The sequence below is a fragment of the Ovis aries genome, chromosome 13 (assembly GCF_016772045.2).
Source record: "Ovis aries strain OAR_USU_Benz2616 breed Rambouillet chromosome 13, ARS-UI_Ramb_v3.0, whole genome shotgun sequence".
In the NCBI taxonomy this organism is placed as follows: Eukaryota; Metazoa; Chordata; class Mammalia; order Artiodactyla; family Bovidae; genus Ovis; species Ovis aries.
In genome coordinates, this window is record NC_056066.1 from 65,628,022 (window position 1) to 65,641,621 (window position 13,600).

General features: G+C 57.0%; 1 protein-coding gene across 1 annotated transcript; it reads left to right on the plus strand.

The window, feature by feature from the left end:
* The first annotated feature begins 2,270 nt into the window (after positions 1-2,270).
* On the plus strand, positions 2,271-10,558 carry MYL9 (myosin light chain 9). Its single transcript, XM_027977163.2, has 4 exons — positions 2,271-2,317; positions 5,287-5,496; positions 8,638-8,799; positions 9,755-10,558. Exons 2-4 carry the CDS (start codon positions 5,313-5,315, stop codon positions 9,925-9,927), a joined length of 519 nt encoding a protein of 172 aa, XP_027832964.1. The 5' UTR covers positions 2,271-2,317; positions 5,287-5,312; the 3' UTR covers positions 9,928-10,558.
* Positions 10,559-13,600: the final 3,042 nt, after the last annotated feature.

A 13,600-nucleotide genomic window follows, 5' to 3' on the forward strand; every position in this document is an offset into this window, starting at 1 on the left:
TTAATCACCTTGGAATCTTCACACACACACCAATCCACGTGAAAAACCTACCAGTTGCAACTTTAAAATATGTCCAGAATCCCATCATTTCTCCCACTGCCAGCTCACTAGTCTGGACACCTCATCCTGCTCAATAGCTCCTCACTGGTCTCCCTGCTCCCTGCCGCCGCCGCCCCCCCCCCCCCCCCCCACTCCAAGAGGGATTCAGTTAAAACATAAGCCAGATCATGCCACCCTTTGCTCAGAACTCTCTAAGGTCTTACAGAGGTCTGCAAGTGTAAGCAGGTAAGTGAAGAGGTCCCTGGAGAAAGAGAACCAGGAATGGTTTTTCTTCACATAAGGGAAGCCATTCTGGCCTAAGCCATTTTATGATCTAAGCCTGGCCACAAAGCTTGCCCTTGAACAGTTCTCAGTAATGAATGATGTTAAGGGAACAATAGCATGCAGAAAAGAGGCAGACAAACAATACAGCGGTGATAAAGCGCAGTCCCAGTTCCTCCTCAAGCGATTATGCATAACAATTCGTCTTTGAGTACTGCAGGAACTGAAGTCCCCACCCAGGTAGAGGAAGGAATGATGACTCTGACCCTCTTGACTTCAATCAACTAAACTCTGGACTCAGTGAGCCCTGGCCGCAGTTCTATGAGGAATTCTCCTCTGCTTAACCCCTTCATGAATATGCACGTACCCTTAGCTTAAAAGTGAAAGCAAAAGTCACTCAGCGGTGTCCAACTCTGTGACCCTATGGACTATGGGGTCCATGGAATTCTCCAGGCCAGAATACTGGAGTGGGTAGCCGTTCCGTTTTCCAGGGGATCTTCCCAGCCCAGAGATTAAACCCAGGTCTCCCGCATTGCAGGCGGATTCTTCACCAGCTGAGCGTCCCCCAGTGATGCTGTTCAGGGAGACACTGCTTTAGGAAAGATTCCCCCGTGCTCTCCTTACTGACTACAGGAAGTAATATTTCCTTCCCCCTCCTGATCTTTGGCTTGGCAGTGTCTATTGGTTCCACACCCACCAAAAGGCAAACCCAGTTTTGGAGTAACACAAGGATCCCCGGGGCTAGGTCCCTACTGCTTCTCAGACCTCCTCTCCCAGCCCCCATCCCTCGGTGACCCTGACCAGGAGCTGGACAAGCGCTCCCTACAGGGGTTCTGTCTCAGGTGTTCACTGGGCCGGGCTCACTCCCTCACCTCCTTCCTGGAAGGCAGCCCCTACGTCTCCTTTGCTCTCTCTCCCCTCACCTCCTTTATTTTCCTTCATGGCATTTGTTTCTACCCTCCAAGCTGTGTAGCTACGGGTTCAAGACATTTCTCTCCACAAGTACAAAAGCTTCCTGAGCACTACAGTTCACTGCTATTTCCCCAGCACTCGAGCACCGTGCCAGACAGCTGTCAGTTAATATTTACCAAGCAAGTAACTGGATGTTGAAAAGTTCCCTGGGGAATGGAACGTCTGCGTTGGATCAAAGGGAAGGAGAGAAAGCGCAGGCAGGAGTCAGGGTGGGAGCTGATGCGTAAGCTGGGCCTTCGGGGGTCGCAATGACGGACAGGGCCTAATGGCAAAGACAGAGAGGAACGGGTCTGTCCTCCCAGCCCCCATCCTCTGACTCAGGCCAACAAGAGAGGGATTTGGGGGTGCAGCCCCACTAGCAAGGATGCTCCGGGGGTCCCCCGGTCCCAGCTCTCGCTGGCGCCCCAGGGCCTCCGTGGGTCTTCCTGGCCACTAATTCTCACCACCACCCTCCCCTTGTGCAGGTGAGGGCACCGAGGGCACTTGGAGAGTGACTTGGCCCAAGGCCCTTGGGCGCCCCACCCCCGCAGGAACCTGTGAGTGCAGCAGGCTCTTCTCTGGGAGTGGAAAAAAGCCGTACTTGGCCTGGTGGAAAGAAGCTCTCCCCGGGGAATAGGCTGGGGCGCGGGCTCTGGCGGGGGTGGGGTCCGAGAGCTGGAGGCCCCCCGAGGTCCAGCGGCCTCGCTAGAGAGGAAGGACCGGCCCAGACAGACCCCCTTCCCCGGGCTGTCCAGGCCCCCCACTCGCCCCCGTCACCTCCCCCAGCCCACCATGGGGAAGGCCCTCGCAGACTGGGGGGTTCACCCGGGAACACCCCACCTCCCTGGCCCGTGGGTCGCGGCCAAATAAGGCCGGGCTGCCGCGGCCCCGCCCCTGCCCGCCGCCGCACATTCTTCTGCCTTGTAAGGCCCGGCACCGCGCCCCGCCCCGCGCCCCCGCCCCCGGGCCCAGACCCCACCGACGGCCCGCCGGTCCCCGCTCCGCAGCCGCTCCGCGCACCGCGCCAGCACCTTCTGCGCACCAGGTGGGAGCCCCGCGGCCCGGGGGGTCTGGTGTGGGCGGTGTGACGGACGCGGCTGGGACATGGGGTCGCGAGGGGGAGGTGGGGGTCGCAGGGTCTCTGGGCAGGGACAGATAGTGAGGCTGGAGCTGCGAGGTCGCTCCGTCCTACGGGGATTCGGGCGGCGGCTGGGCAGCAGGGAGACTGGACAGGCTCTGGGAACCAGTGGGCCCGCAGCAAGGGAAGACTGTCCAGGCCCTGCCCCTTCGCTGTGAAGTTAGAGATGCTGAGCCCAGAACTCGAGGTGTCCCGGAGGACGGGAGGGGCCTGGGGTCGCTGGCATTCCCTGCTCTAGAGGACGCATCTGGGTCACAGGCGGGAATCAGCCCTGCTAGGCTCCCGCGGAGCATCCCTGACCCCTCCCCTATCTCCTGGGGCAGGAAAGAGGGATGGCGACCGGGGTAGCTTGTTTCCGCCATCACACCAACGCTGAATGCCATCTCCGGGACTTCCCTGCTCTGAGCCCGCTGCCCCCCTAGGCCTTCTGGGTGGGGAAGCTTGGCCAAGGGCTGTAGGGCTCATCCCCTGTACCCCCTGGCCTGACAAGGCCCTGGGCTGCAGGAAGTGGTCCCCACTCCTCCCCAGCCCTGCAGCTGCTCTGGCTACTTCAGGAAAAAGTCAGATAACTCCCCCTCAGGGGAGGCGAGTTTACCAACAAGGCAGCTGGCACTGCCAGCCATAGAGACCCTGAGGTAATGGGGGACGCAGGCCATGTCTTTGCTGTTACAGTGGGGTTTCCGGGGTCAGAGGTGAGGAGGTGGCACCTAGCTGTAGCAGGCCAAGGACCAGTTATATCTGATCCCTGGTGTCTAGGACCCCCAGGAGGCGGCGGCGATGGCTCCAGGTCTGAAGAGCTCAGCCTGGCTCTGACCCCAGTTCCTCAATCAAGCCTACAAATTGCCTCTGGTCACAACAGTGCCCCTCAACTACCATCGGCCCACCAGGAAAGGCCATTTGCCATCCCCAGACCTAAGCCTAGCCCAGGGGTCCCGGCTTCCAGCTGGACTCTATCCCTCTTACAGGCACACCGGTTCTTTTAATTGCACGGCGGGGGCACCCCATTTTCCCCACCCTGCGAAGTTCAGTGCTCCAAGCCCTGTGACAGCCCCTCAAGAGAGAGGGCGGGCATGGGGTGGCCATGGAGACCAAGCCAGGATCAGAGCAGCGGGTGAGCTCTTGGCCACTCCTGCCACATCAGCCCTAGAACTGTACAGATGGGGGTGGCAGTGACTGACGGGGACCATGGCAGTCTGCTGGGCGCGGTGGACTTCTCCTCGGCTGCCTTCTGTGGGCGCCGTGACTTAAAGTTTCCAGAGAACACCCGGCTCCTCGAAGCACTCCCTGCCCACGGCACTGTCCCACCCCAACCCCTTCCCAAGGCTTCTGTCTACCCACCTTGAACCACACAAGAAGCACCGGGGGCCAGGTGTGTGGGTGCAGGGGGGCACTCTCTAACTATAGGCAGTTGTGCCTGGGGGGAAAGGCTGGGGCTGGCCAGCATCCCAGCTCAAGGTTTAAGATCTCAAAGGCCAAAGATCCAGAGTGACTTGGACAAGGTCATGGGATAAAGGCCTGGAAGACAGATTGAGGAGCAGTCAAGGCTTCTTGCAGATCCTCAACCACGAGACTCAGGACAGAGGAAAGAGGGGGCAGCAGTCCTGGGGCCCCAAACTGCCCCAGAAGCCACGACAAGTATTCAGGGAAAGAGCCCCTTGTTGCGTCTCAGTTTCCCCATCTGTAGAGTGGGGTCAGTAGACTGGCTAGCTGCCTTCAAGATCATTCATTAAGCAAGCATCTATGAGTGCCACCATGGGCTTAGGTATAATTCAGGGTGCTTACACCAGCCCTGACTGATTGTGATGGAGAGAGACCTTTAAGTGCTTGCTGTCAAAGCCAGGGTGGGGGAACTGCTCCCCAAGGGCTGTCTGAAGAACTGGGCTCAAGAAGGAAGGTTGTTTCAAGGGGAGAACCAAGAAGGAAAGTCTGGGGGTATCTGGGAGCAGCCAGAGGTCCAGCTGGGCAGGATCACAGCTGGCAAGAGGGATGGCAAGGCGAGTCAGAGAACAGGGTAGGAGAGGCTCAGAGGGCCTCCTTCTGTGCCAGGCTTGGTGGGAGAGGGGGATGGCAGGAACCCTCAAGGGCTTCAGGATGAAGTACTGGGGTCTGCATGCAGTGGGTGAGACTGGCTGGAGGTTCGGAGGCCAGGCCTAAACAAATGTAACAGGAAGCTGGGGTGCTCAGTCTGGGGAAGCTTTATGCTTCTATAAGCACTGAAGAGGGAGAACAAAGAGCAGGGCCCAAATCAGGTCTGTCCCCCACCCTAAGGGGCTGGTCAAGTGTGGACAGGTGGGGGGAAGGGAGGCTGCCCAGAGCGCCGGCCTTCCAGAACCTCCAGAGGAGGGAGAGGAGGAGGAGGAGAGAAGGAATGCGAGGAATGCAGGGCCGCCAACCGGCTCCTTCCTGCTGCTGGGGGCAGGGAGCCTCAGGGCCTCTCCCAAGGCTGCCCACCTTGTCACTGGGAAAGAGATGGATGGTGTGAATGCTCTTGAGGATTAAGGGAGATAAAGCACGGAAACAGTTGGCACCGAACCCAATCCTAAGTGTCTACCCACACCATGACAGCAGAAATAGCTTCCTCTGGGCCGGGCACCATGCCAGGGGCTTTTCGGGCACAAGTCAATGGATCCCTTTGGCTGGGCACTCCTATCCCATTCCAGATGAGGAAACACTTCAGAGAGGTAGAGGAAGTTGTTTCAGAGCATGTCACAGGGCCAACGCTGGCTGCTTCTGTGATGAGCCGAGTGGCAGGAGCCCCCAGCCTATAGGAGCACAAAGGCCAGGCCCAGGCGCCAACAGCCGAGTGGGGTCGGGTAGGCCAGAAGCTTTTCTGGCCCCGGGTCACTGGCTCTCCCATCTGCATCCTCTGCCTACAGGAAAGCCCCACACGCCTGCAGCCAAGATGTCCAGTAAACGGGCCAAGGCCAAGACCACCAAGAAGCGGCCACAGAGGGCCACGTCCAATGTGTTTGCGATGTTTGACCAGTCCCAGATCCAGGAGTTTAAGGAGGCCTTCAACATGATCGACCAGAACCGGGATGGCTTCATCGACAAGGAGGACCTGCATGACATGCTGGCTTCGATGGGTGAGCAGAGGCAGGACTGGGGGGCTGAGTGGGCCCATGAGGGCTGCAGCTGGAGCAGGCGGTGGGGTGGCTCATCCCTCAGGGAACACTTCCTGGGTACTGACTGAGGTGCCCACCCTGGAGAGGAGCTGCCACCTCTTTCTCCATTTAACAGACAGGGAAACTGAGGCACAGAGCAGTTCGGCACTGGACTTGAACCCAGACAGGCCCACTCCTGCCTCAGGCAGATCTGCGGTTTCAACTGCCTGGTGCCACTTCACTGAAGGAAAAGGATCAGCAACTACAAAACTGCAGACTTTCCATTGTACAGATGGGGAAACTGAGGCCTAGAGTGGAGGCCAGGGCCCCTCCTTGCTCCCTCAGAGGTCACCTGTGTCAGACTTTGAGAGGCGGACTCCAGTGACTTCCCCAGACTCAGAATGTCAGAGCTGAAAGGCCTTAGGAATCCAGCACCTTGCACCATTGCTCAGATGGGGAAACTGAGGCCCAGAGGCCAGGCCTCCAGACACCAGCCCACCAGACACCAAGGTGGTCTGCCTCCACATTGCTCCCCATGCACTGGCCACAGACAATCCCCCTCAGCCCCAGTTTCTGGTGCCCCCTTCATCCAGATGAGAGCATCTGGGTCAGACACTGACTGGGGGGTGGTCTCAGGTAGCAGAGGAGGCAGCCTATGGCAGTCACGCCTGAGTCAGTCCCTGGCACCGCCCCTCACTGAGCAGCCCACTCAGGCCCTTGGCCCGTGTGTGCATTCCAGGGGGTCTAGTGAGAGGGGCAAATGACCCAGGAGGGCGGACGATGGACACTGTCCCCACCCTCAGCGCCACACCTCTCCCAGCTTCAGGCCAGACTCACCTGGAGGCTCCTCCCTGGGGAGTCAGGGGCAGGAAGGAAGACTGAGGCCTGGGCAGGAGAGGGGCTGTGTGTCCTGCTGGCACCAGCCATCCCACGGGGACACCGCAGAGTGTGGGGCTCAGAGGAGACAGGGACACAAAGACTCCTTCCCATTTAGGAGGTAGAACCCGGGCTTCCCAGGTGGCGCAGTGGTCAAGAATCCACCTGCCAATGCAGGAGATGCAGGTTCAGTCCCTGAGTTGGGAAGATTCCCCTGGAGGAGGAAAGGACAACCCGCTGCAGTATTTTCTTGCCTCCATGGACACAGGAGCCTGGTGGGCTGCAGTCCATGGGATCGCAAAGAGTCAGACGTGACTAAGCAACTGAGCACACACACCTGGGCTCTCAACCCCAGAGACTAGACTGGATGTTTACCCAGAAAAACCCCCACTCCTGTTTGCAGCTCAGTCAGTGGGTCCACAGATCAGTCAGGGTCTCTGGTTAAGAACATCACCCTCTGGGAATTCCCTGGCAGTCCAGTGGTTAGAACTCGGCACTTCCCCTGCAAGGAGTGTGAGTTTGATCCCTGGTAGGGGAACTATGGCACCCCACTCCAGTACTCTTGCCTGGAAAATCCCATGGATGGAGGAGCCTGGTAGGCTGCAGTCCATGGAGTTGCAAAGAGTCGGACACGACTGAGAGACTTCACTTTCACTTTTCACTTTCATGCATTGGAGAAGGAAATGGCAACCCACTTCAGTGTTCCTGACAGGAGAATCCCAGGGACGGGGGAGCCTGGTGGGCTGCCGTCTCTGGGGTCGCACAGAGTCAGACATGACTGATGCGACTTAGCAGCAGCAGCAGGGAACTAAGATTCTGTGGGTCACATGGCACAGCTGAAAACAAGAATCAGGACCACCATCCTCAGGTTTAAAAAAAACAAGAACAGCAAAGAATAGCTTCCCTGGTGGCTCAGACGGTAAAAACAAGAGCAGCAAACAATAAAACAGTAATAACAAGCGGCAGCTCTGTGGGTATGATCTCAAATCTCAAAGGTAGACGTGATTATCATTCTCACTTTATAAATGAGGAAACAGGGGCTCAGAGAGGTTAAGTAATCTGCCCAAGCTCACACAGCTACCAAGTGGCGGAGCTGGGATTTGAACCCAGCAGCTGATCCAAGTCCGTAGGGCTGTGCCAGTCACTGTTCCGTGCATTTTACAGCCATTGCTGTCCTCAATCTTCGCAGTTCTCAGGGGCTGGGGAAGCAGGCACAGAGCTGGGATTCAGACCTTAGCCTGTGTGGCACCAAAGCTCGCTGGTTTACCTACTGTAGAAACTGTGCCTGGGGTCCGGGGTCTGGCTGCCTGGCTTCACACGCTGGCTCCATTCTTCACTCGCGGTGTGACAGAGGACAAGCCACCTCACCTCTGAGCCTCAGGTCCCACATTGGTGAAGGGGTAAGAAGCTGAGGCGGTGACATTTAAAGCCATAAGGCACACAGGGTACCAAAGGCAGGGAGCGGTCCCCAGAGGGGGGCTCTTATACCTCAGACAGCGTGACCCGTGGCGATATCCAGACCCCAGACCCGAGGCAACTGGTCGAGGCCGCCAGGGGAGTGGGCGGCGATTATCAGTGGGAAAGGGCAGTCAGAGCCGGCGGTCCCAGAGGGAGGCTTTACAGTTTACTAAGTTAACTGCTGCTGCTGCTGCTAAGGTGCTTCAGTCGTGTCCGACTCTGCAATCCCACAGACGGCAGACCCCTGGCTCCTCCGTCCCTGGGATTCTCCAGGCAAGAACACTGAAGTGGGCTGCCATTTCCTTCTCCAATGCAGGAAAGTGAAAAGTGAAAGTGAAGTCATTCAGTCGTGTCCGACTCTTAGCAACCCCATGGACTGCAGCCTACCAGGCTCCTCCGTCCATGGGATTTTCCAGGCAAGAGTTCTGGAGTGGGTCGCCAGTGCCTTCTCTGACTAAGTTAACTAGTCAGCTCTAGTTTACGAACACTAGGGCTTCCCTGGTGGCTGAGATGGTGCCTGCATTTCAGGATGCATGGGTTCGATCCCTGGGTGGGGAAGATCCCCTGGAGAAGGGCATGGCTATTCATTCCAGTATTCTTGCCTGGATAATTCCATGGAGAGAGGAGCCAGGTGGGCTACAGCACATGAGGCCGCAGAGTCAAGACACGACTGAGTGACTACCCTTTCACACTTTTCAACAGCTTACTAAATTTACTGTCTCTTGTCTATGGGGCTATGCGGGGAGGGGACGGGAGGTGAGAGCAGGCACGGATGGCCCTTCCCCACAGGGAAGAACCCCACGGACGAGTACCTGGAGGGCATGATGAGCGAGGCCCCGGGGCCCATCAACTTCACCATGTTCCTCACCATGTTTGGGGAGAAGCTGAACGGCACAGACCCCGAGGATGTGATCCGCAACGCCTTCGCCTGCTTCGACGAGGAGGCCTCAGGTCAGTCGGCAGCCTCGGGACAGAGGCCTGGATGGGGCTGGGGCTGCACACATTGCCTGGGCACCCTGCGTATGCAAGAGGCACCCAGCTGCGCTGGCACCTCAGGGCCCCCCTCTGCCTCCAAAGGCCAGGACAGAGATCATCTGTCTACCTGTTTCTGCCACCAGAACGATAAAAGCTGCTTCCTTGTTTTGTCCCCGCCAAAGGCTAAACTGAAACAGCCCACATCCCGTCAGCCTTCCCACTTCTTAGCTCTCCTGTTGGCTCAACGCACTGGCTTCTGCTTTTGACCCTTCCAGAAACCAAACCATCTCAGGCCCACGGGCCAACAGGTTACAGAAACCCGCGCCCCCCACCCTCAGGTCCTCCAAAGGGCTTCCCAGCCACCGCGGGTCTCTCCCAGGGACAGGCCTGTGGGACGCCGCTGGCAGTAGCCGCTTCAGCAGTTTCTCAGGGGCCAGAGGCGCACCACAGGCCTAAGCAGGTCAGAACCTTCTCCTGACTGCGTCACAGCTCCCTAACTAGGTTGGCATATTTTCCTCCCCATTTTCCAGATCAAACAGGCAAAGAAAGGTTAAGTAACTTGCCCAAGGTCACACAGCTAGAAAGAAGAGATCAGCATTCAGACGCAGGCAGTGGAGCTCTGGGGCCCAGGTTCTTCAAGCAGTACCGTCAGCACCCCCACAGCCCCAGGCAGGGCCTCCCCAACCCTCACAGCCCCAGGGCCCCCATCCCCACCCCCAGAGAAACACCTCGCAGACAGCCCCACTGCAGAACTGTTCCCACTGGGCCCTGGTGACCTTGAACTGAACAGACACCAGGACTGTGTCTTTTCCCGGTGCCCCTGCCCCCCGCCTCCAGCTACAAGGTCTGTGAGTCCTGAGGGGGCCCCGGGCAGGGGGTGTGAGGTGTGTCTCAAGGCCCTGGCCCTGTGCCCCCTCTGCCCCCGCCCCAGGTTTCATCCACGAGGACCATCTTCGGGAGTTGCTCACCACCATGGGTGACCGCTTCACAGATGAGGAGGTGGACGAGATGTACCGAGAGGCGCCCATTGATAAGAAAGGCAACTTCAACTATGTGGAGTTCACCCGCATCCTCAAACACGGCGCCAAGGACAAGGACGACTAGGCCATCCCAGCGCCCCGTGCCCAGCCCCTGTCCCAGCCACCTGCTCCCACATTTTCCGTCTGCACCGGATCCGTGCCCATGAGCCCAGAGCCCCCTCTCAGAGGACTCTCCCCCTGAGGGGCCGGGGGCCCAGCTCCGAGTGAAGGAAACGACTGAGGAAGCACAGCACCAGGCCAGGGGCAGAGCCAGCGGGAGGCTGGTGACCCTCCGAGGAAACCCCATCTTCTTGGGAGCTGGGCCAGGGGGCTGGCCTGGGAGGCCCTGAGGAGAGCCCCGGCCTTGGCTGTTGCCTGCCCGCTTCTGGCTGCTCCCCGCAGGAAGGGCTCTGTGTCCTGGTCTGGGACACCACTCCACTTGCACCCCCCGCCCCCTGCAAGCCCTTCCCCAGCCACTGCCACAAACACACGAATCTCACCACGGTCCCCTCTCAGAGGACAGGGTGCCACTCCCCTCCCCGACACCGTGCCCGGCCACGAGAACACATCCCACCCCACCGGGAGTGTGCTCTGGAAGATGCCAGAGGGCGGATGTTTCGTCTTGGGGAGGCAGAGCCTCTAATAGAAGGTTGAGCATTGCTTTGGGTGTGTATGTCTGTGGCTGGGGTGAAATAAAGGTGCCCTGAGGCCCCAAACACCGCCCACCCCGTCCTTCCCTCCACCCGCTGACTACCAGCCCAGGGAAGGCTCAGCTGAGACCAGACCAGCTGCGGGAGCAGGCAGAGCCTGAGGGGAGAAGCTCTGCTGGGAGGGAGCGGGCAGAGGGGGCAGGACCCACCACAGCAAACCCCAGTGGGGGTTCTGGGGCTCTGAGAGGGCAAGGGTCAAGGTCACAGCCTTCAGGACTAGAGCCTGGTCTCCAGGGTCCCCTCAATGCTCCTGGGGAGCCAGGTGGTCCTGGAAGAGCAGGGAGGCTTTGGGAGCTGTGAGGAGGGGATGGAGATGAGAAAGAACGGATTCCCTGCAGGCAGCTACGAGGTGTCTGGGTGCACTGGAGGGTCGGTTCCGCCACGTGACCAGCAGCACAGTAAGCCACAGCTTTTCACATCCCACATGTGTGAGAGACCAGCAAGACTGGGGTCCCTGTTACAGTTGACAGTGGGGACACTGATGATGGTGCCTGGAGCCTAAGGGGAAGGGAAATAAATGCTGGTTGAATGAACAGAGGGACAGGGACAGGGACCACCTGAGGCCACCCAGGAGGTCTGGGGCAGAGCGAGAGCTGGTCCCTGGCCACTGGACCTTCCATGGGGTTCAGGCCAGGACTGGACACATCCCATCTGCACCCAGCAGGGAGCAGGTGCTGCTGCCTTCCCTAAAGGTCACCCAGAGCCAGCCAGCCACAAAGGTATGAGGTCAGAGCCAAAGGAGCACCGAGCACTAAGGGGACCCTGCATCGGCCTAGGAAGCCAAACCTCCTCCAGGCCGCTGCCCCCACGTAGGTACCCAGCCCTTTCCAGCGGAAAGCCACGAAAGCCCTTCTCTTGCCTCCAAACTGAGCCCCACAACTCCCTGAGGTCAACTTTAGATGGAGCCAGCCCCAAACGAGTTCCAAAAGGGTCCAAATGCTCCCCAGACTCAGTCCTAACCACACCATACCCTTGACTCTGACCCCAGACTGTGGGCCCTGAGCAATCCTCATCCCAACCTGACACTGAGCTTGGCTACCCACTCACTGGGACCAGTTCCCGGGACTCCCAGAGCACTGGCCACACAGGCCGGACACCAGGGTCCAGGTCTCTCGGCGGAGCCACTGTGGTACCAAAGGCCTTCCTGGAAGAAGGCGGGGACGTGGGGTCAGGAACAAACCTCCTTGGTCTCAACCCCCCCCCCCTCCGTTGAGCCACAAGCCTCCTCCCCCTCCACCCCAGAAAGAAAGACTCACACCCAGGGGTGGCAGGCTGGAACCAGTGCAGCCTCACTGGTTTCAGAGCTGGGGGGTGCTGAAGGAACCCTGGTGACGGGAAGAGGGAAGTGTTCTGTGTGTGGAAGGGCAGGACCAGGAGGAAGTTGCAGAAAGCGCTAAGGAAGAGGGTACTGCAAGGCATGGAGACAATCTGAACAAAAGTCCGGGAACAGGAATGCGTGTGGCACAGACGGACGACCCAAGAGGAAGGCGAGTTTCACTGGTTAATTTATTACCATCTCACAGCAGCCTCTTAGAAAAGCAGCAGCAGCAGCAGCTGTTTTATTTCTTACAAGGCAACATTTAGAGGTAATGGCGAAGGACCCCAAAAGTTGCAATGTCTGGGACAAAACTCTGAAGAGACGCACACAAAGACCAGTGGATGTAAAATGATGAAGACTGAATGTTTCTGTAAGGCTAGAGAAACTGTAAGCAAAGTTAAAACCGAGTACAGATGGGGAGAAAGTATTTGTAGCATGATTAATTTTTTAAGTTAATGACACTATCGTATAAAAAGAACTTCAATCATTCAATAAAAAAAAGGGAATTCCCTGGTGGTCCAATGGTTAGGACTCTCAGGCACTTTCACTACCAGGACCAGGGTTCAATCCCTCATCAGGGAACTAAGATCCCTACAAGCCAAAAAAAAAAAAAAAAAAAAGCCATGTCAGTAGGGAAAAAATGGGCAAATAATATGAAAAAAAAAATCTCAGAAGAAATACAAACACTTAATAAACATGTTTTATATTATTGGCTGCATCTCAGTTCCCCAACCCATGTCCTTGGCAGTGAAAGCAGAGTCCTGATCACTGGAATGCCAAGGAATTCCTTAAAACTCATTTTTTAATTAAAAAAAATTATTTTATGCCACTAGAGTTGATTTACAATGTTGTGTTAGTAAAACTCATTTTTTAGAAATGGTGCATTTTTACTGTATTAAAATGAAACAAGGAATTAATATCTAAAAGAAAAAGTTGTAGAATCTAATAGACAAATGAGCAAAGTGTATAAACAGGAGACTCACAGAAAGGGAATTTCAACCAACAAGAAACATCTATCAACCTCATTGGTGTTCCAAAAGCAAAGAGACCACTTGATACTTGTCAGATTGCCAATCAGAGACACAGATAATACCAAACACTGGCAAAGATGGAGAGGAGGGGGAATCCCCATACACTGGCTGATAGGGAACAGACTGGTCCCCCACGCAGGACAGCATTTGCCAGCATTTGTGAACAAGTGAAGCCCCTCTGGCTCAGAAACTCCCCAGCTATAGACATCTCCCAGAGAAACTGGGGGCAAGCCCAGAGGGGCAGGACACCATGTCCACTGCCCCCGCACAAATGGCAGCAGGGCCTTGGAGAGACCCCGAGAAGCCCCACACCTGTCACAAGGAGAAGGGATAAGAAATGTGACAGACGCGGGATGTGGAATACCACGCAGCATTCCGATGCAACGAATCAACGTTCCTGCATCAACACAGACAGGTACTAAAAACAATGTCTGGGGGAGTTCCCTGGGGGCCTAGTGGTTAGGAGGTGGCCCTTTCACTGTCATGGCCCAGGTTCGTCCCTGGTTGTGGGGAGGGAAAAACAATGTGTGGGGTGAGGAAAGGAGAAACAGATTGAGTGCTAGCACCTAATAACCTAAACGTAATGTTAAAATGTGCATAAGATTTTAAAACCAGCATAAGGGAACTTCCCTGGCATTTCACTGGTTAAGAAACTTGCCTATGCAAGGGACACGGGTTTGATCCCTGGTTTGGAAAGAT

Bases quoted from the DNA above. Each gene is read 5' to 3' on its own strand.
- MYL9 (XM_027977163.2), top strand. From the start codon at position 5,313: ATGTCCAGTAAACGGGCCAAGGCCAAGACCACCAAGAAGCGGCCACAG. The intron at 5,497-8,637 runs GTGAGCAGAGGC...CCTTCCCCACAG, and splicing joins TGACATGCTGGCTTCGATGG to GGAAGAACCCCACGGACGAG. The intron at 8,800-9,754 runs GTCAGTCGGCAG...CCCCCGCCCCAG, and splicing joins CTTCGACGAGGAGGCCTCAG to GTTTCATCCACGAGGACCAT.